Here is a 20,691-nt window from a genome sequence, read left to right as displayed (position 1 = left end):
GTGTGTGAGTGGGGGGTGGGACAGAGGGGGAGGGAGAGGGATGAGCAGACTCCATGCTGAGCGTGGAGCCCAACGTGGAGCTCAGTCCCAGTACTCATGATCGGTCCTGAGCCAAAACCAAGAGTTGGATGCTCAAAGGACTGAGCCACCCGGGCGCCCCCATAAGGATATTTCTTATCATTGATGGCATCTTAGAGTCTACTGACATATAAGATGTATATCCCAACATGTATCAACAAACACATGCACACACATATTAAAATAACAGAATGATAAAATGTCTCTAAGAAACTATTAAAAGAAAAATTAATCAATTGTTTTCAATGGGAAAAGAAGAGCAGCTTAGTGGCACAAGAGCATCAAATGAACAACAGCAATCCCCTGCTGGAATTTCAGTAATAAATGTTTTAAAATTAATTACCCTAAGTATTGCCATTAATATGTAAACATTATTAAGGAATCACACACTTGAGCATAGTGAGCAAAATGGCCTTTCACTTCCTGTTCCACCAGCTTGGAGCTCCTTACTCATTGTTAGCCTGTTGATCACCCTTGACTGTGAAAACACAAAGGCAGCATTTTCCCCTGTCATACTAGTCATAGATTTTTTTTCTAGGTACAGTACAATACAACTAAAGGTATAATCAGTATCAGAAGGTTGTTGGAAACTGGGTTCTCCAATGATTGTATCCAGCTTGCGTCATGTAAGCATCTTCCTCCCGGTGTCTACCACGTCTATATTTAATATACATGACTTGTATTTACATGTATATATTATGGTGAGACACTCTGAGCTCATGGGCTCTTTGGGAGAAAATCTAATTCTAGGTGCTTCCTCCCTAAGCCATCTGTCAGAAAATTGTGTACTAAGCTGACCTTAGAGCGTGACACGTTACTGCCACCTGCTGGGAAGTTGTGGTAAAAATGCAAATCTACAGTGTCTGGAAAGTGAAGGGTATCACTTGGAATTTTGCAGTGCACATCCTAAACAGCATATGGGACAGCCTCGAATTACTAGACAGCAGGTTAGCAAAATAACTAAGAGTATGGATGCTGGAGCCAGGTTGCCCGGGTTGAATCCCTGACTCTGGCCATTCCTAGGTGGTGACCAAGGGCATGTGTTGTACCTTCTTATCTCCATTTCTTAACCTATAAACAGGAATAGTCATAGTACTTGCTTCATGGGATAGAAGTAATTAAGTGTGTCATTCTATGTAAAAAGCTCTGGGAGCAGTGCCTGGCATAGAGTGAGTGCTTTATGAGTATTTGCTGCCATACTGTTTTTGTTTGTTTCTTTTTAGATTTTCTTTATTTATTTGAGAGAGAGAGCACGAGAGGGAGCATGAGCGGGGGAGAGAGGTAGATGGAGAGGGAGAGGCGGACTTCCCCGCTGAACAGGGAGCCCGATGCGGGGCTTGATCCCAGGACCCCGGGATCAAGACTCGAGCCAAAGACAAACGCTTAACCGACTGAGCCACCCGGGTCCCCCTGCTGCCATACTGCTTTAAAATTCATTTAACAAATACTTGTGAAGTAACAGGCACAGTTCTAACATCTCCACAAATACTAACCCTTTTAATCCCCATAACAACCCAAGAGGGCAGGGAACAGCATCTGCAGAGGATTAACCCCAACGTCACAAGCCGGGGCACATGAAGGTTTAAGTTCCAATAGGCATTTGCAGACATCACATTCCCCTCTCTGGGACACCTAACTGGAATTTCCATGCCTCAGGGGGGATTCCTATTGCCTCCCAAAGAAGGGATGAAAACTTGTGAATGGGAAGAGGGGTTCAAGATTCTTAGTCCCTCCTTGGGATCGCAGGTTGGGGGTGGATGCTGTGTGTGATTGAGTGTGAGGGTGAATAGAAGGCAGGAGAAACTGCCAGAACACAGCTTCTTCAGAGTCTGTCTTGGGATTCAGCAAATAGAGGTCTGGAAGTAACCAACCGTTCAGCACCACGGAAAGCTCCTGAGTGGGCAGGGGAGCCTAGCCAGCCTTTGGGCCCCGCCCCCTGCACGCCAACCCCCAGCCCTTCCTACAGGCTCCGCCCAGATTTAAAGATCCTACATACTGTTTGAAGAGGTGAAGGAAGCCTGGGCAGGGAATCCACAAAAGCGTCCAGAGCTGTGATTACACCCTGATTCCCCCACAGAGACGCAGGCTGGCATGGTGGGGAAAAGGATTTTATTGGGTTGTTAGTGGAGAGCACATGGGAAGGTGAATTCTAGGGAACAACAGACACTGGGACCAAGCTAGTGGTCACCTTAAGGAACAATAAATTAACTTAACAAAATAAATTAAGGTGAGGAAGTCCCAAGCAGGGAGGTAGCTGGGAATACCTGGGGATTTCTCGGGAATGGAATTTGGAATTCGAAAGGGGAAATAAGAATTTCCAGCCCCCTCACAAAGAGTGTGAAATGAACATTTTTGAGACCCCTCCCCCGGGCTGGGAGTTGGGGTTCTGGGGCTCCAGGAAGAGGGAAGGACTGGGCTCAGCCAAAAGGGGTAAAGGGGACTGGTTCAGGGTCGTTCCTCCAGGAAGCGGTAGGTGGGGTTCTCATAGCCATGACGCTGCAGTTCCCGAAGCTGTTGCTCCTCCAGGGTCAGCATAGGGTCCACCTGCAGGAGGGCCCGGGAGGAGCAGAGGGGCATAGGGACCTGACCGCAGATCTCAGAGTTCCTCTGCGTCCAGGCTCTGGAATGCCTCCCCCATCCCATGTCTCTGTGTCTCTCACCTCCACCACTCCATGGCTGATAGCCCCATAGGGCTTCTTCCTGCGCAAGAGCAGCAGGGATAGGACGATCAGGGAGCCCCCACCTGCTCCCATGATCAGCAGACCAGACACGGCCTCTCGGGACACACCTGTCCCTGCTGGTGCCTGCGTGGAGAGGACATGGGGCAGGGGCCATCTTTGAGGCTCACCAAGGCCCTGTGTGGCTTTGGGAGTCCCAGCCTAGCCCCTGACTTCTGACCTCTCCTCCTAGTACCCAGAACAGTCCCCCTCTTACCAGCTCATCTCTCTGAATCTCCGATGAGTGGAAAGGAAAACCCCTTGGAACAGACACATTCACCTGGGGAAGCAGCAGGTGTAAGGGACTCAGGAGTCTGGGCCCCAAGAGGGCATCCCCCAGCCTTCTTCTTCCCTAGGACCCCGAAGTCCATGTCCTCAATCCCTTCTTCCCTCAGGCCAAGGAATCCAAACCCCTAACACCCTCCTCCTTCAGACCCTGGAGTCCAGGACCCCTCTCCCATCCACCCTCAGGCACCCACAGGTCTGACTTACCTTTTGCTCATACTGCTCCAGGGGGGACATCTTCTCTTTCCCAGAGGATGCAGCATCTTGTTCTGCAGACCCTAACCCCAAGTCCTATCTTATTCCTGAGAGTCGAGAATGGTGCTACCCCTGCCTGAGGAGGCGGTCAGAAGGCGCACCGGACTCTACCCTAGCAGGTGTGGAGTTCCCAGTGTATGGACCCTTTCCCATTCTGGGCTCAGGGACTAGCGGGATTTGGCGGCTGGGGTCTATTCTGGGAGATACTCACCTTTGGGAAGGGCCACGGGAGTGTCTGCCGGCATCCAGAGGAGGCAAGACAGGAGGAACAGTGAAGAAAGGAGGGCATCATCGAGGAAAGGGTGGAGACACACCCTCCCAGGGGCCAAGGCAGGAGGATCAAGGATCCTACAGAGGCCTCCACAACCTTAGACATCCATTCCTATCCTCTCCCACTCACTGTGGTGGCTCAGATACCCCCAGACTTTAGGGGATTAGAGTGGAGGTTGGGTACCTGTCTCCCAAAGCCTGGGGTTATCTATATTTGGGATAACTCACCATCCTTGGAATCCAGAGGCTGCAGCCCACCCTTGTCCTCACTGCTGCCCCCTGGGGCGGGGGCTTCCAACTCATTGGGACCCAGGTGCTCAGAGTGGAGGAGCTCCTCTGAGGGGAACACGCAGAAAGGGGGTCAAGGTCATGAGCACAGGGATGCCTCAAAACAAAACTGGGGGAATAAACAGCACCCTAACAGTAGAGTGATCGGGCATAGCCACAGGTATGATCTGGGAACGTGGGGAGCTAGATGGAGACACCCCCGGCAAGGAGAATGGAGGTTGAAGTCTCAAGAGAATGGGTTCTTTAAAGAGCAGGGTCAGGTATGGGATATCCAGTAGGAAGTCACAGCAGATCTGGGAGCTGCGGTAGGTCACACTTTCTGGTGTTCGTTCTCTCATGGGGGGCTCTTCCTTTGAATCTGGACTGGTTTTGTCACTTGCTTTAACCAACAGAAGGTGGGCGCCTGCCTTAAGAAGCCCTGGAATGGGAACCAGGGGTCACAGTCACTCACGGATCTGGGGCCGCAGCTCCTGAGCCAGGCGGGGGTTCTGGTCAAGGAGCCCCAGGCTCTGATTCATCCTTTCTTCAATGACTTGAAGGTGGGTCTGCACCTGTGCGGGAGTGAGCATGAAGGATGAAAGGGGCAGTAGGGAGAGATGGGGAAACTGAGGCAGGGTGAAGCAGAAGGTCAACAGGGTCCAAGGAAAAGTAGCATATGCTATGGACAGGAAGTAGGGTCCAAAGTCCAGGAACTGGGCCACAGGAGGGAGAAAACTGGAGGAGGAGAAGCAGAATAAAAAGAAAAGATGTACAGCAGACAGGAGGTGAGGGGCTTGGAAAAGGAAGTAAGGCAGAAGGGAAAGGAGTAGTCACTAGGAAAAGTGCGCCACAGACCATGTAAGCACAGGATACAAGGAATATGGCAGAGAAGACAGGAAGTGGACGTGAGAGAGGAGGAGAAGCAGGAAGTAGGGTCTGAGGAATAGAAAGTGAGGTTTCAGGGGTTATACGGAAGGAAGTGGGATTAGAGGGTCCTGTGGAAATGATGTGGTTCAAGGGCAAGTTTGGAGCTCAAAAGCATAGAACGGAGTAGTCAGGGACGGGAAGAGAACACCCAAGAACTAAGAATGGGGATGTGAGGGCACAGAACAAGGGCTGCACGGAAAACAAGTGGGGTGAGGGAGAAGGGAGAGCGGAGGGACAGGAACAGGGTGCGAGGCCCAGGAGGGGGATTCTGGGAAAGGACATAGGAAACCAAGGGACAAGAAGGGCGTCAAAGGCACAGGGGTGCGAGTGAGGGGGCTGGTGGTGAGGGCAGCGTTCTAGGGTCAGGGAGTAGGGACCCAAGGGGCTGGAAAGGGTCCCAAGGCACAGGGGTGGGGGATTGCCAGGGATAGGAAGGGGGTCCAAGGGACAGAAAGAGTGTCTGAGGGATGGGGTCCGAGACACTGGGGTCGGAGGGAGGACGGGGTATTTGGGAGCTGGAAGGGTCTGAGCACCTGGAAGCGCATCTGCTGGGCCTTCTCGGGGTCCACGGCAGCCACGTGCTGGTAGTGCCTCAGCGCGTGCCTTTGCTCCTTCTGCTCGGCGCGCAGGTAGCGCCTTAGGGCCAGCAGGACGCGCTCCGCCTGTGGAAGGGACGAAGGCTGCCAGGCCTGCCCCAGATCTCTTCACCCTTGGCCCTCTGCCCCCACAGCTCCCACACCTGAGGCGGGTCCCCCTGCAGTGCCGCCAGGAAACCTTCCAGGGCAGCCCGGCGCTGGTCGTTGATAAGGGCGATGACTCGGGTGGCGTGGGTCTCCACCAGGCGCTGTCGCTCACCAGACACCTGCTCCTCCAGGGTCTGCAGAATGGACTGGAAGTGCTGGTGAGGGAGGTGAGCACAGGGCCCGCAAAGGTGAAGACGGGTGAGTCCGGGCCAAAGGCAGTCTGGAAAGGAGGGGCTCTAGGGCCAGGTGGTGGAGGGGGTGGTGCCATGGGTCTAGGCACGGGTAGAACCAACCCTAGGGTGGGACCAGATCACAGGACACTTGACTGGAAGGAGTGGGGATACAGGGCCAGGCAGAGTGCAGGCAGGACCAGGCCAACTGGGAGCTGATCTGCGGGGGGGGGGGGGGGGGGGGGGGGGGGGGGGGGGGGGGGAACTGTACTGGGTGGGGACGATCTAGGAACTGAGCTGGCTCGAGGTCAGGGGAGATAACTTTCCAAGTATTATAGGCCAGGGAAGGCTCTAGGCTTGGGCGGGGCCAACTGGAGATGGTCAGTGCAGGAATATGACAGAGAGGAGCGGAGTAAGAGTCAGGGAATGGAGCTAACCTTAGCGAGGCCTAGAGGTGACTGGTGAGTCACGGGGCTGGGCCTACTGAGGAGGGACTGAGTAAAAGTGAGATTAGAGGGGTGGGACTAGACTCAGGGGGCAGGGCCTGAGAGATGAGGCAAAACATGGCCAGTCTGAGGAGGAGAGAAATGTCAGGTCAGACATAGGCCTAGAGGGGTGGGGCCAAATGGAGGAGTGGGGGCCAGAAGAGACCAAGATAACTCGGAAGGGGTAGAACTGAGTGAGGCCTGAACCAGGCTGAGACCAGGTGTGTTCCAGGTAGTGGATTCCACGAGTAAGGCCTGCTGGAGGGTGTCCTACCTCGTTCAGGGCCTGTCTGTCAGCCTTCGGCAGGTTCTTGGACTGGTTGTCTGCCATGGCCCATTCACGCATCACCTAGGGTCAAGGGGAGCTTCAGGATCCTGGAATCCACCCTGCTCTACCCAGTGAGTCCCCCAGACCCTCTTCAAGACTTTGGAGCCTCCAGATCCCTTAGGTCCCACTGGCTCTTGGGTTCATGAGAGGTTAAGGCTCCGAAGGGAATTTAAAGTAGAAGAATACAGTGTACCAGAGTTTCCATAGAATCTTGGTGGCATTTCAGTGGGATTCTAGGTGGGTCAAGGATCCCTGATCATCTTAGAGGTGGTGTTGAGGGCTAGGGGTTGTTGGGGGCTTGGGGAGTCTTTGGAGGCAGCCTCAATGTGCGCCTGAGTAAATTCTGTGTTGATTTAGGGAGTTCTGTGTTGTGGGAAATCCTGGGGCTCCCAGGGTCATCACCTCATTAATCTGGCGCATCCTACGTTCCTCCAGGTCCATCTTGGCCCGCAGGAACCCCTCATGCTCGCTGATTTCTCCAGGCATGCCGAAGTACACATCCACACCATCTGTGGGCCTTGGCGTGGTGGTCACTGCAAGAAGGCCAGGAAATCAGGGAATCAGCGTGAAGCCCATCTCCAGGTCACCTTCCCTTCCTGGAGAACTATATCTCCTAGAGCACACTGGAGGCCACCATGTGTCCACATAACCATAGCTGCTGTGGGGCATCATGAGAGATCTAGCTCCGAACCGGGCCTGTTCTTGCAAAGCTTGGAATCCATTATACCATCCTTCAGCCTTTCCCCAAATAACCATTAGGAGCAACCAGATGGCTCCTCTACCTCCAGGTACCCCCAAAACACCCTCAGCCTTTGCATTCTTCACAGGACAGCCCTTCCACCTCTTCTTTATCCCAAGTTACTCCCATCCCCTCCATTCCTCCCAGTTGGGTCTCTCCCCAACACGTCCCTCCTAAAGATGCCTCTACACCAAGGCTCCCTCCCATCATCCTCCCTCCAGGGTAGAGGGACGAAGGGTCCAGAGACCATCTCACCTTTGCTGATCCCTGCAGGGCTATGGGAGCTTGATGGTAGAATTCTTTCCCCCTCTTCTTCCTCTTCAGCCCGTGGGGGCTCCACGAAGTAATCGTCTACTGGCTGTAGGAAGGATTCCTCTTCTTCCTCATCCTCACGGCCCTCTACTCTGCCCCCTAGGGGCCAGGACCGGGTGGAGGGGTCACTGAGGGAACAGAAGACTCAAGGCAATGAGAATCTAACCCGCATCCCCAGGCTTCCATTTCCTGCCTCAGAAGCCTTGGGACGGGCATGGAGGGTTCCCTCCCACTCACCCAACTGCTGTCCCAGATGGATCGGGGGTCACCGGAGGGGGGCAGCACACATACTCCACACCTCGGAACCGATCTGTGCCACAGGGCAAAAGCATGCCCGAGCCATGCAGGATGAGGCCCTGGGAGCTGCAGGCCTGTGGAAAGAGTAGACCCAGATGCCAGGATTGTGGGTTAGGAGAGAGTAGAGGGGAGCCTGGATGCCTAGGTCTTGGTGGTTGATGGGGCTGGAGCCTGGATTCCTGATTCTGTCCCAGTGGGAAGAGGGGGCTGAGGCCCAGACTCAGGTTCTGGAGGGGACGGGGTGTTAGGGGACTGGACTCCTGGGTTCTGGGGGGTGAGGATGGATGGGCCAGGGTTCTGACCTCCTGTGCCTCCTGATGCCTCCGGGTTGAACTCTCGCACTGGTCCATGCGCTCCTGATGCAAGAACCGGCAGCCTTCAGGCACCAGCAGGGCCTCGCTCACGAATTCACCTGCTGAGGAATGGGGGCACCAGGGTGAGACCTTCCCACAGACACTAGCTCTGCCCTCCTCAGAATCCAGGCATTTTATCCTCAGAGGTTTCTCTGCCCCACTCTGGCACCAGACATCCAGATCCCTAATGTGAACCTGAGCCCAGGGCCCAGAATCTCACCCCTGGGAGACCCCCCCACTTCTAATCCCCTCCCCCAGCTTGTGACTCACGCAGGCAGCGGAAAGGCACAACCTGGTGGTGGGGGTGGGCACAGCGGCCACTCCGGGCACCCCCGCACCAGCGCTCCATGGGGATGGCCTGTGTCGCCTGTTCCACACGCGCAATCTGCAGCTCCGGGTACATCTGGGGGCACCGGGTAGGGGCGATCAACTCACAGCCTCGCCCCTGCCAGCCGCGCTTCTCCACTGGCCACGTCCCTTTTCAAGGCTCTAATGATCCCCCTAGGCTCTGCTTCTCCGTAGAATCGGTCTTACATATCTAAGCCAGCAGGCCCCCTGGCCACGCCCCCAGTAGCTCTCCCTCAGAAGCCCCGCCAACCACCCAGAAACTTAATCCCGTAAACCCACCTCTCTCCGGGTCACCTCTGTCCCCTCCCCCAATAGGTCTGGCCCTCCTTTAAGCCTCACCTCTTCCTCGGTTTGGCTTCTCAGGAAGCATCCCTTCTTTCTGTATTAGAACTGCCTTTTCGTAGCCACGCCTCCTAGCTTTCTACTCTCCTTGGGCTCCAGCCCTTTTCCTATCTTGCAGGTCCAAAAGGTCTTTTTTCTTAGCCCCGCCTCTCCCCTGGCCACGCCCACCGATACCCTACTCTTTAAGGAGCCCACCACAGATTGCTAAACTCTTGTCTCCTCACTGGCTACCGTCCTTAGCAGGCCCTCTTTGCACAGTTCTCTTTTCCTGACCTACTTTCTCAAAAACAGGTCCTGCCCTATCCTAAATTCGCCTCTTTCTTGGCCACGCCCCCTAGCTTCCTCCGCCTACTTAGATCCTCATTCTCCCTGGACCATGCCTTTTGTACCACTAGCTTCTTTTGGGCCACGCGGCCCAGTCTCGGAACGACTTTCCCGCTGACCACGCCCCTCCCAGTAGGTCCCGCCCACCTGTCTGCAGTATTCCAGCACGCGTTGCGGGTCCCGGAGACAGCGTCGCGAGCGCTGTGGGTCTGGTTCCCAGCGGCCGGTGCGCAGGTCCCGGTGAAGGGTTAGGTGCCCGCATAGTCCAGCAACCTGGGCCGACCCCGGGGCCTGAGGGTCGGGTCGGAGGGGTCAGCGAGGGCCCCGGGACGCTGGCACGTGGGTCCCCCGGACCTTTGCTCCTTAGGACCCAGAAGTTCAGACCCCCAGCCACCAGCCCCCTCCACAAAGCATCGCGCACCCGCCTCGTAAGAGGTTCTGTTCCCCGGGAAACAGCTCCCACAGGGCGGGGGCGCCCCAGCTCTCCGGTTGCTATGGCGACCCGGGTCCCCCGGGAGTCTCGCGGCCTTGTTGCCGCGGAGACAGGCTCCGCCCCCACCCCGGCGCAGCCGCACTGGAGCCTGAAGGGGTTAAAACTGAATCGCGGGGGAGGAGGCCAGAACCCAGGCGTTCTGGCCCCTCCTCCCTCATCCCTAGCTCAGGGTCCCATTCTCCAGTGCAAAGACGACAAGGCCTGGCTTCAGGGCCCTGCAGGCCTGGACATCCATCCTTTGAGGGCTGGAGAGCTGCATCCTGGGTCGGGGGTCGGTGACTGAAGACCTAGACTCCTGGGTTCTGGGAGGCTGCGGGGGCCCTCAAATGGGTCCAGAGGATGCAAGGGGCCAACATTCTTGGATTCAGGTGTCTTACTGTCTGGTGGGTCCCATGTTCAGGTGGGAAGGGGTTGGGGCTGAGTCACCTAGGTCAAGAGGGTCTGAGGGGGCTAGACTTTTGGGACCAGGGGCTCTGGAACAGTCAGTTCCTAAGCTAGGGGAGGGAGGCGGCTGGGAGGACAGAAGATGGGGGAGCTGGGACCAGAACTCCTGGGTTCATGAATGCCTAGTGCCGTTAGGGGCGTATGGGGCCCGGCCACTTAGCTGGAAAGACTGCGCTTTCTGCCCTGGACGTGTCCGCATCCCGGTCCAAGTCCCGGTCCCGCCCCTTCCCCCATCCCCCAGGACCCGGCCGGGCCTCACCTCGGCCGCGCCGGGGCTCCCACCGGCCAGGCTCCCGACGGCGAGCTGCGCGCGCAGAAGGAGCAGCAACAGCGGCAGCAACAGCGGCAGCAGCGGCGGGCCCCGGTGGCGGCCCAGACCTCGAGCGGCGGGGCTGGTGGGCCCCATGTCCCGGCCCTCGCGCCCTCACGTCCCCTGCACTCCCGCCCGGCCCGGCCCCAGCGGTGACAGGAGCTCCCAGCGCCACGGCCGCCGCCGCCACCTCCTCCCACCGCCCCCGGGCTGCGCCGGCGCCGCCAGCCCCGCCCCACGCCGGCCCCGCCTTCCTAAGCCAGGACAATAGCGTGGCCGCTCTGCGCAGACTGGAGCAGCTCGGGAACCCCCGGGTGGGAGCCAGCGCCAGGCTCCCGCCTCCTAGAGGTTCTGGGAGTCCCTCCCCGTGCAAGGGCCTAGCCAGGAGTCTGGGTCATAGGCTCCGCCGTTTTGAGCCCTTCCTCAGGACCCTCACCCCCAGCTTTCTCTTCCCCCCCACCCACACGCTCACAAATCAGTTTTCTCTTCCAGGCATGCCGGCATTGGAGACCTCTCCCCGCAGCAAATTCCTCTCTTGAGGTCCCAGTAATAGAGGCCCCCGAAATTTCCCTAATCAAGGACACAGCTGCGGAGACCCAGTCCCCTTCTCCCTCAGATTCAGGAGTCCGGGCTGCAGGCACCTTCATTTTCAGGACCAGAGACCAAGCCCCTGCCCTTTCTCGCTAAGACACAGGAGTCTTGGCCTTCCGTCTGCTTTCCAAGGATCCCAGGTGTCTGGACCTTTAATTCCTATCTCAAGGATTCATAAACCAAAGCCCCCAGGCCCTTTCTTTAAGGATGACCTGAGTCAGGTGCCCAGCACCACAGGACTCAACCCATCCTTGCTTTAAGGACCACGGCATTTCTATTCTCTCTAGCCCCTCTAGCTTCTCCCTTCCCTCCTCTTCAGGGCTCACTGCTTTTGTCTCCTCAAATAACCAGAATTCTGTCTTTCCCAAGCCAACTGGAGCAGCCCTGTCATGCATGTGCATCTGTGCATGCGTGTTTGCATAGATGTAAATCAAAAGAGCCTGGGGTGCTAAATGGGTAGCAAAGGGCTGGGAGGTGGCTCATGGTTTTGTTCCAGAGCCACTTCATTGCCTAGGGTAGAGGAAGGACCTTGGGGGCAGATTTAATGGACCCCTTCCTTGTGAAGGGTGATAATGCTAGGAGAATGCCCAAGACACATTCACTTCTCAACTTTTTATTATTATTATTATTAAACATAAATATTCTCAACTCCAGATCCCCACCCCCACCCGCCCCACTCTACTCCCCTCTCCTCCTGACATTTCTCACCCTATCCTCACTCCTTGGATTCAATTCTTCCAGGGCCTTGAAGGAAGTTGGAAGGAATCAGGATAGTGGCCATCTTGGGTTCCCAGAGAGTGAACAGCCATCTTGGCTGCACTTCCATTGGCCAAGAAAAGCGCCCCTCAGGGAGAACCAGGACAGAACCTGGTCTGGCTTCCGTATAAATCTGTCCTATGTTGCCTGTCTTCTCAGTACAGGTGATCATTTTGAAATCTCTTCTTTCAATGTCTGGAAATAACTTCCATCCCTGCCCCTAACTCCTATCACCCCCTGTCCCCATCCCTCAACAAAGAGCCCATCTGCCATCGTGAATCCCTTTTACACAGGGGAATAATTGGTCAAATGGCCATCTTGCTTCCCACTTGGGGCAACCCCTTTGGCTGACCTCACTGTACACCAGTGATCCAGATAACTGTAATGATCTTTCTCTCCCATCAATGTTCAGATTTGGAGGAGGAAGGTCACCAACTTGTTCTGATTCCTCAGAAATCAGCACAATCCATTATGGCAAGTCGAAGATTCCAGGACTCTTCATTTGGAGAGGTGTCATACATGAGTCTGGAGACGCGGGTGGCTGGGTATGGGGAAGGCAGCATACGGGAAGGGTGGAGTCCTGGGGGCCAGATCTGGGCGTCCAATGGATGTAGGTTTGCTGTAGCTGGTAAAAGCTCGAGGGTGGGGTGTGGTGAGATAACCTGCCCGAGCTCTATACAGTCTGCAGGAGGGGACCATGCCTAGGTGTGGGTTGAAGTCATAGAAGGTAGGGGTCCCTGGAGGTCCAAGGGGGGAGGGGGGCGGCAGGAAGAGGCCTCCTCCAGGGCCTTCATCAAGGCTCAGGCTCACACTGACTCCTCGGACCTTGTAGTAACCATTGGTTGGATCCTGAGGGGAGAAATGGATTTGTTAAGTTATATGAGGATATAAGGGGGGGGGGAGGTTAGGATCCCTAATGGAGAGACACACTTAAAGCATGACCTAGAGAGAGACTAAAAGACTTAGAAATAGGAGCAAGCTGAAACCCAGAGACAGAGATAGACACATAGACTGATAGGAAGACAAAGTGGGACAGAAAAACAGTGACAAGAGACAAAGAGACAGAGGGAGATGGGCAGAGAAAGGCAGCAACAGAAGGATATAGGCCTGCTAAGGCCTGGGGGTGTGGAAGGAGATGCGGCGAGGAACGGAGAGATTGAGACCAAGACATTCATTCATCTGCCCACCAGCCCCCAGGCTTTGATTCTGTGTCATGCTTTATGCTGTTGCTGGAGGTGACTATCATGGGGAGAGACCAGGGTCCCCGGCCTTCATGGAGATCCGCGGCCAAAGAGGACATGGCAAATCCCCAGAGTCCAGAGGGGTCAGCAGAGTGATGTGGAAAGGACAGGCCGACTGATAAGGCTCGATGGGCAAGCAGAGGCAGGATTTCAGGGTGGGGACCAGAAGCCAGGACAGCGTGGTCCCGGTTGTGACAGGCAGAACACAGCATGCCAAGGGCTGTGAGGAGGGAAGCATGGGCTTTCTAGAACAAGAGATGTTTGAGCCGAGACCAGAGGAATGAAGGACAGAATTAGGTAGGTATGGGAAGGAAAGCGTGTTTTAGGCCAACAGAGTGGCATGTGCTACATACAGAGGAGACACAGAAGGGCTCTGGCTTGGGGACTGAGGTCAGTGGAGCTCAAAAGAGGGGACTCCAAAGGAGGGGTAGGTCTGGGGAAGTCTGAGGCCAGTGTGGGACCTGGTAGGTGGAAGGGCCCTGGCAGAGGCATCCAGGAGGCCTGAGGTGGGGCTGTGATGGGAAAGCTCAAGGGGGAGGCCAAGGCTGGACAGGTTTGTGGGCATAATCAGCGGTGAGTGAAGTGGCCAGGAGGCAGGAAGAAAGGGTGAAGGGGGCCAAGGCCCAGGTCTGGGGGCAACAGAGTGAAAAAGGAGGGGACCAAGCAGGGAGAGAGCTGGAGACCCAGTGAAGGGAACCCCTCCCTTCCCAACACTCACCTTGGTCTCCAGAGCCCCCTCCTCATCCAGAACCAGGTCACTGTGGTCCGTGTGCACGATGGGGCCCTGGGGTAGGGTGCTTAGTGAGAGGGAGTGCTCAGAGGGTCCTCCTGGCCCAGTGCCAGACCCTGACAACCCTCAGCTGGACAGTGGAGGCCGGGCAGGAGGGACCAGCACCTGGAGCTGGGCTCTGGACTCAAGACAAAGGGCCCTGGGGACATATCTGGTCTAGGGAATAACTGAGTCAGGGGCATATTTGGACTTGGGGGACCTTTGAGCCTGGGGTCATTTGTTGGGACTCAGGCCCTCTTCGAGTTGGGGGGCCCAGCTGGGACTCGGAGAACATTTGGGACTGGATTACTAATTGTTCTAGAGGCAGAGTTGGGTCTGGGGACCCTGGCATCCTACCCGGTCCTCGCCGCTGCCTGTCTCCTCCTCGGGGCCCCGAGAACTGGGGCCATCACTGCTGCCTGGGATTCGCACCAGGTTCTTTTGCTTGGAGAAAGAGGCTGAGGCCAGGGACAGTGGGGCAGCAGAGATAAGGGATGGGGCAGGGTCACAGTTTGTGGAGACCAACGAGCAGGAAGAAAGAGGACTGGGTTGGGTCAGGAGGCTGGGAAACAACGAGAACCTGGGCGGGTAAGGAGCGGGACCCTGAGAAGACGGACATAGGGCTTGAGGGAGGAATCAGGGCCCGAAGGTGAGCCAAGACCAGAGAGGTGGGACGGGGGCCAGGGCAAGGCCAGGTCAGCTGGTGGGGAGGAGAGGGTTGGGGGAAGGTACTGAGGTGGGGCTCAGTCACTGACCCTTGCCATGGCGCCAGCAGCAGAGGGTCACCCCAATGATGACCATTAGAAGCGTCATGGCTGCAGCAGCCGCTCCAGCCAGAATCCGCACAGTGGGCAGCAAGTCTGTGGGGAGGAGAGGGGGTGTTCTGAGGAGGCTAAGTGTGAGGCCCAGGAGGAACTGGGGAACAGGGACTCAGGGCTTGCTTGGGTTGGAGTCCCTGGGTTCAAAAGGTCACCAAGTTTGGGGATACCCAAGTTTGTAGTCCCTAGCTCGGGGTCCTTCAGGTTTAAGGGCTCTTGAATTTGGGGTTCCACAAGTTTAAACTCTCTGGCTTTAGGGAGTCCTAGATTTAGAGCGTTTTTTAACTTTGCAATTCCCCATATTTGGAGCTTCCCTTCTTTGGGGTACCTAAGTGTGAGGGGTCTCTCAGTTTAGAATTCCATATTTAAAGGAATTTACTGTTGGGGGGGTGTCAGGATTCAAAGGACTTGTAGTTTTGAGGCTTTCAAGGTTCAAGGCTGTCTGTATTTGGAGGTCCTTGGTTTAGAGATTGTGGTGTTTTGGGGGTTTGGGGTCCTCAGATTTGGAGTCTTTAGGCCCAGGATCTCACCTCTCCGGCCCAGGCTGACCTGGGTGCCTCCCTCACCCAACCGGTTCCTGGCACTGCAGTTGAAACCCCGGCTAAAGTCGGATTCCTGGGTCCCCGAAATGTGTAGCACAGAGATCAGGGCTGGGCCCTGTTCCTGGCGGCCCTCTGGGGCTGGGAACGTCTCCACCAAGAACCGACCCTGCGACCCCGCCGCCAGAAAGCCCCCATCCCAAGACCAGACCTGGGGGCACAAAAAAAGGGAAATCATTAAAGAGATTGGAAGGGGGGGGGCAAGGGCGGGCAGGGTGTCGGTCATAGCAGTTTTGGAGGTCCGGCTGGGAGGTCAGGGATCACAGCTGGGCCGGTCATGACAGCGGGGACATTTCCTTACCACGGCATCTGGGGCTGGGGATGCGAAGACTAGACATTGGAGGCGGGCGGGGCCCCTCAAGAAGGCGGGCGCAGAATGCAGGGCGGTCACAACTGGGGGAGCTGGTTTGGAGATTGTGGACCAGTCAGATAGAGGCCCTGCCCTCGGAAACTCCAATTCTCAATAAGCCGGGGCCAGGTCTTGGCCCTCTCCACTAACGCCAGTCAAGCAGGCCACACCCCTCAACAAACTCAGAACCTCTCAGAGGCTCGCCTTCGTTAGGTCCGGCTCCCACCCCTGGCCCCGCGGTCTACCCAGCTCGCCTTTTCAAGGCCACGCCCTCTCCCGTTTAGAGCTCGCCCGCTCTGCCCGCTCCCCGTCCCAGGCTCTCCCCGGTCTTTTAGGAAGCGCCACTTTCTCACCGTTCACAGTCAACCTAGCCTCCGCAGCGCCGCCCCCCAGGCCTGAGCGCCCCGGCTCAGCTCTGCACACGTAGTCGCCTGCATCCTCGGGCCCCACCGACGGAAGACGCAGCGTGGGCCCGGAGCTCAGCACCTGGGATGGGGTAGGGGCGTCAGGGGCAGGACCTTGAGGGGAAACCCCGTCCACCGCCAGCCGCGGCCACAGGCCCCAGAGATCGTGTCTCACCTGCGCGTCCCCGCTGCGGGTCCAAGTTACCCGTGGGAGCGGGTTCCCGCGCCAGGCACAGCTGAAGGAAGCGTCTTCCCCTACGTCTACTGACATGGGCTCTGGCCTTGCCTGCAGAATTGGCCCGACTGGCGAGGAGAGAGGAGGCGTCGCATGGCCGGGGATGCAACTTCTGACCCGGGATCAGCCACTCAGAAACGACAGCCCCAAGGGCTCAAGTATAGGCGGCCAGTCCACAGCCACTAGGCTCACGCTCCCGGCTCGCACGCCCGGGGCCCGCCCGCGCCCCGCCCCTGCTCCTCCTTGGCACTGACGCACACAGCCAATCCCCGCCTAGATCCTATTCCGGCTCCACCTCCTCCCCGAGGCCCGTCGCAGCCACGCCCCACTCTAGCCCCTGGCCCTTTACGGTCAGCGCCACTTTGGCCCCACCCAGGGCCCCGCCCCGGCTCACACTGCACGTCCAGCGCGGTGCTGCGGTTGGCGCTGCCCACAGCGTTGCTGACCTCGCAGGACACCGGCTCAGTCAGGAATGAGGCGTCTGCCACGACCTCCAACATTGGCCCGCGGGCCCCGAGCACCGGGGAGCCTCCCTTTGCCCACCTGCGGAGGGAGTGGGGCTGTTCGTGTTGTCCCTGCTCCCCAGGTACATCCACTCACGTTCCAATCGCAGTCCTCCCCAAACCCGTGCTCCGGGCTGAGGAGAGGTGACCTTCGTCCTCACCTATAGCCAGTGACAGGAGGTTGGGCTGTGGCCTGGCACAGAAAAGTGACCTTCTCTCCCTCCAGCACAGTCTGTGGTTCTGCAGACAGAGTCACCACAGGGGGGTCTGTGGAGGTGGGTCATGGTCAGCGGTGGGCAAGGACCTGGAACACCTCCATGGAGCGCCTGAGTCCAATGCCCAGCCTCTCACGGGCTGGGTGCCCAGTCTCCTCTTCCTTTTGAGCTAGGAGCCCAGGAGCCCAGTTCCCAATTCCCCCAGGGCCCCAGGTCCGCAACCTCCTCCTTCCTCGTTCCCTGGAGTCTAGCCTCAGGTCCCTCTTTTCCCAAGGGCCCCTGGCTTCAGAGCCACTGTCTAACTGCACTCACACTGCAGGCTCAGTGTGACAGCTGTATCCTTCCCCGACGGCAGGGCCTGGCTTCGGGCCCGACAGACCAAGGTGGCTCCATCATCATGACGGGAAGGAGTCAAGGATAAGATGCTCTCCACTGATGCAGTGGTTCCTTCCTTCAGCAGGGTCTGGAGGTTATGAATAATAATAATGACTTCATCCACCCCTTATATAGTGTTGACTATGTGTCACTTCTAAGCACTTTACTTAATCTTCACAATTACCCTATGAAGTGACTATAATTGTCCCTATTGTACAGATAAGGAAACTGAGGGACAGAGGGGTTAAGCTACTTGAACTTAAGACCAACGAACTAGCAAGTGGCTGAGCCAGGATTTGAACCTAGGTAGCGTGGCTCTGGAGTTCTTACCCTTAGTCACATACCAAGGGTCCCGATACTTGAACCTCTTCCCTCCCATGCCCCTCTCTCTGGATAAGCCTATGATCTGAGTGGGCCCCAAATTTCCCTGAATGGGCAAGGGCTGCAGGGGGATTTGGACCTGACCTGGTGGAAGGTGGTCCCATCCAGCCTGATCCCATCTCGGAACCACAGCAGCTCAGGGGTGGGGCGGGCATCCCCACGGCTCCGACAGATCAGATTTGCAGGAACACCAGCCACTAGAGACACAAAGGGGCCGCCCAGCACCTGGGGGGCTTCTGGGGGCACTGTGGGGTGGATTGGGGGTCAGAGCTGGATCCTGGGCCCCAAAATCCCAATCTTCCCAGCCCTAACTGACCACCCCTCTGGGCTCCCTGGACTCTGATACTCAGCTAGCACTGGCTGTCCCCTGGGCTTCCCAGGGACAAGTGAGCTGGGTCCTCACCCAACACATGCAGTTGGGCTGGTCGAGAGCGGAGGCCTGCTTGTGTAGCCTGACATTCATATGAAGCTTGATCCTCTAGCTCCACGGGCCTAATGTAAAGATCGTGCTGGCCACTGGCTGCATTCCCTGATATCCAGTACCGGGACCACCCTGCAGTTAAGGAAGAGGCAGTCACACCATGGTTCTGAGTTCCTGGCCCCAGCCTCCCTCCCCAGACATCCCACACCAGAAAGACACCCAAAAGTGGGTGCTGGGCCAGAGAGACTCTAACCCCCTCCCAATCCAGAGTCATGGCAAACTGGGGGCGGGTGAAAAAGTCAGAAAAAAGCAAGAGAACAATTGCCATAGAAGTCAGATTAGATACTACCTCTGGGTGAGCCGAGGCCTATGATAGGAGAAAGGAGTAGGAAAGGCTTCTGGGGAGCTGACAATGGACGTGAGTAGTAGTTACATGAGTGTCTACTTTAGAACTATTTGACAAATCTTCCCTTTATGTTTTAGGTGCGTTTCTGCATTTATGTAGTATTTTAAAATGCAAATAAAAATCCCCTACTCCCCAAAGAAGAAGCTAAGACTTTAGTTCTCCCAGATGTTCATCTGAGCCCAACATCATTCAAGCATTGAAAACATTGATGTTTTGAAAACATCAAAATAGAAACTTCAGATACAGACCAAGCCCAGCACCCCCACCGGGAGCCAACCCCTCCTGAGTAGAGAGAACAGTCTCACCTGGCAGGTCCCTTTCACCCCCTAGAGCCAGTCCATCCTTAGTCCACTGAACCAGCCCCCAGTATTCGCCCAGGGCACAGGGCAGCCGGGCCTCATCCCCCAGCAGTGCCACCAGGTCATCTGGTTGTTGCAGGAAATGGGGCGATAGACCTAGGAGGATCGGGGGAGGGGAGCAGGGTTCAGTTTAGCAATGAGCTTAGCTCCCTCATTCAGGACCCAGGAGTCCAGCCTCCCAGAGTTCTCCCCCTGCAGACTTAGGAGTCTGAGCACAACACCCCTCCCCCCGCCGTTCCATCTACCCCAATAAAGAGGCAGCTGGCAAACAATCCTCCCCCCAACTCCCCCACCCCTCGAGGTACCTGCATGCCCTCGGAGGCAGAAGAGGAGGAGGAGGAGGGCGGGGACCAGCATTCTGAATGTGTGTCCCCCAAGATCCCGTAGACTTGCTGTTGCACTGGCTTCCTTGCTAAGCCCGTCCTCAACGGTACACCTCTCACCACCCTGGTCGGGGCTCCTTTCGCGCCCGGGTCTTCGCCGCAGGCTAGGAGCCACCCCGTTTCTGGCCTGGAGTTCCCCAAGTCGGCTCAGCCGCAGTCTCCAATACTCAGAAACAAGCGGTTTCCGCGCCCTCGGTCCCTGAGAGACCGGGGAGGGCCTGATCCCACTCGCCCCGCCCCCGGGAGACCCGCCCCTTCCCATTGAGTAACTCCCGCGGCCGAGACGTCGATGAATGGGGGCACCGCAGGGCGGGGTCTCCCGCGGGCGGGCGCCCCAGCCAAGTTGGGGTCTTGGGAGCCGGAACACCTGGGTCAAAGGAGGGCGAACCGGCTGGGTTGGACACCTGCACCCTGCCAGGCTTGTTGGGGGCATGGCGGGGGAGAGAGTGGAAGAAACTTGCTCAGCCTGGGTCCTGGAGGGAACGCGCCGAGTGGAAACGGAGCTATAAATGGCAGCCCCTGGGGCTTCGCTAGTTTCCGCAGCTTGGGGAGGCGGGGCCCCGGGCTCCCCCGGGCCTGCGGGCCAGGAAGAGGACACCGGGGTGCCTGGGGGCAACTGGGGACCCCTGAGAAGAGGAGGGGGGTTCAGTTCTTCTCGCCTCAAAACCCCAGCTCAAAATATCCGTCTGCCTGCCTTGTGACCGCTGCAAACCATAGCACGTCCAAGGATCCAGGAATCCAGGCCCCCAGCCCCTCCTTTCCCGAGACCCCGCAGTCCAGGCTCAGCCCCTCATCCCACGCGACTGTGGTTGCCGGGCGACGCCTGGGAGGCGGCGGTGCCCGAGCTGGGCCAGGCCGGGAGGCTGGGAACCGCGCAGCTTGTCCTGACGGCTGCATGCCGCCCAGCTGGGGCGTTCCCACGCTGCAGGCGGGCCCGTGCGCTGCGCAGCTGGCCGGGCAGGTGGGCGGGACCCTGATCCCACCGAGTGGGGCCGCGGGGGCCTGGGACTCGGGGTCTGACATTCCTGAGCCTGCAGGGACTGGGGGGCCCACACTCAGGTTCTCTGTTGTTCCTGAGCTCAGATTCTTGCGTCTCCAAATGGCAGGGACTTGGACTCTGGATTCTGAGACCGGGTATTTAGACCTCTGTTGACTGAGTAGCTAATGGCCTCAACTGCGAGTTTCTTGGGAGTTGGGGACTCAACTAGGTCCCCTGCCTGCAGCATGGTGCAGTTCGGAGAGGATGGCAGGGGGTCAGAAAATCTGGTCTTAAGTCTTAGAGTCAGTGGATTAACCACCAATCTCTCCCACCCCCACACAGGCCCAGGAGGATTTGTAAATCACATACAGTGAACATCTGCCCTAAGTCCTGTGTGTGGTGGGGGGAAGGGTTGGAGGC

At 57.2% G+C, this 20,691-nt stretch overlaps 2 protein-coding genes across 4 annotated transcripts; both read right to left on the bottom strand.

Annotated features, from left to right (window-relative positions):
* Positions 1–2,168: 2,168 nt before the first annotated feature.
* Positions 2,169–10,701, bottom strand: APLP1 (amyloid beta precursor like protein 1). Of its 2 annotated transcripts, none has more exons than XM_027617758.1 (17): positions 10,437–10,701; positions 9,388–9,531; positions 8,497–8,629; positions 8,176–8,288; positions 7,814–7,947; positions 7,520–7,704; positions 6,928–7,058; positions 6,472–6,546; positions 5,539–5,697; positions 5,333–5,461; positions 4,345–4,444; positions 3,834–3,941; positions 3,547–3,570; positions 3,288–3,358; positions 3,013–3,075; positions 2,739–2,882; positions 2,169–2,622 (listed from the first exon to the last, which is right to left on the bottom strand). In XM_027617758.1, the coding sequence occupies exons 1-17, from the start codon at positions 10,581–10,583 to the stop codon at positions 2,524–2,526; spliced, it is 1,959 nt and encodes a 652-aa protein (XP_027473559.1). In that variant the 5' UTR covers positions 10,584–10,701; the 3' UTR covers positions 2,169–2,523. The 2 variants fall into 2 exon arrangements, with proteins under 2 accessions (XP_027473559.1, XP_027473560.1); XM_027617759.2 differs by having other exon boundaries at positions 8,176–8,285.
* A 1,064-nt stretch (positions 10,702–11,765) lies between these two features.
* Positions 11,766–19,407, bottom strand: KIRREL2 (kirre like nephrin family adhesion molecule 2). 2 transcript variants are annotated; one of them, XM_035725011.1, is made up of 16 exons: positions 19,215–19,407; positions 18,856–19,005; positions 18,127–18,276; positions 17,808–17,968; positions 17,280–17,430; positions 16,914–17,019; positions 16,644–16,792; positions 16,190–16,317; positions 15,964–16,096; positions 15,563–15,663; positions 15,193–15,412; positions 14,600–14,704; positions 14,202–14,302; positions 13,794–13,859; positions 12,645–12,683; positions 11,766–12,375 (listed from the first exon to the last, which is right to left on the bottom strand). In XM_035725011.1, the coding sequence occupies exons 1-16, from the start codon at positions 19,264–19,266 to the stop codon at positions 12,304–12,306; spliced, it is 1,884 nt and encodes a 627-aa protein (XP_035580904.1). In that variant the 5' UTR covers positions 19,267–19,407; the 3' UTR covers positions 11,766–12,303. The 2 variants fall into 2 exon arrangements, with proteins under 2 accessions (XP_035580904.1, XP_027473523.1); XM_027617722.1 differs by having other exon boundaries at positions 11,766–12,683.
* Between the last annotated feature and the right edge of the window lie 1,284 nt (positions 19,408–20,691).

This window comes from Zalophus californianus, chromosome 17, assembly GCF_009762305.2.
Source record: "Zalophus californianus isolate mZalCal1 chromosome 17, mZalCal1.pri.v2, whole genome shotgun sequence".
NCBI lineage: Eukaryota > Metazoa > Chordata > Mammalia > Carnivora > Otariidae > Zalophus > Zalophus californianus.
The sequence above is the reverse complement of the archived record's forward strand: the minus strand, read 5'-3'. Positions and strand labels throughout refer to the sequence as shown.

Coding starts and splice junctions, on each gene's coding strand:
- KIRREL2 (XM_027617722.1), bottom strand. CDS start 19,266: ATGCTGGTCCCCGCCCTCCTCCTCCTCCTCTTCTGCCTCCGAGGGCAT. Junction 19,006..19,214: donor CTGCCTCCGAGGGCATGCAG/GTACCTCGAGGG, acceptor CGATCCTCCTAG/GTCTATCGCCCCATTTCCTG. Junction 15,413..15,562: donor CCCCAGCCCCAGATGCCGTG/GTAAGGAAATGT, acceptor TTGTGCCCCCAG/GTCTGGTCTTGGGATGGGGG.
- APLP1 (XM_027617758.1), bottom strand. CDS start 10,583: ATGGGGCCCACCAGCCCCGCCGCTCGAGGTCTGGGCCGCCACCGGGGC. Junction 4,445..5,332: donor CCCAGCAGATGCGCTTCCAG/GTGCTCAGACCC, acceptor ACTCCCGCACAG/GTGCAGACCCACCTTCAAGT. Junction 3,942..4,344: donor GGAGCTGCGGCCCCAGATCC/GTGAGTGACTGT, acceptor TGTTCCCCTCAG/AGGAGCTCCTCCACTCTGAG.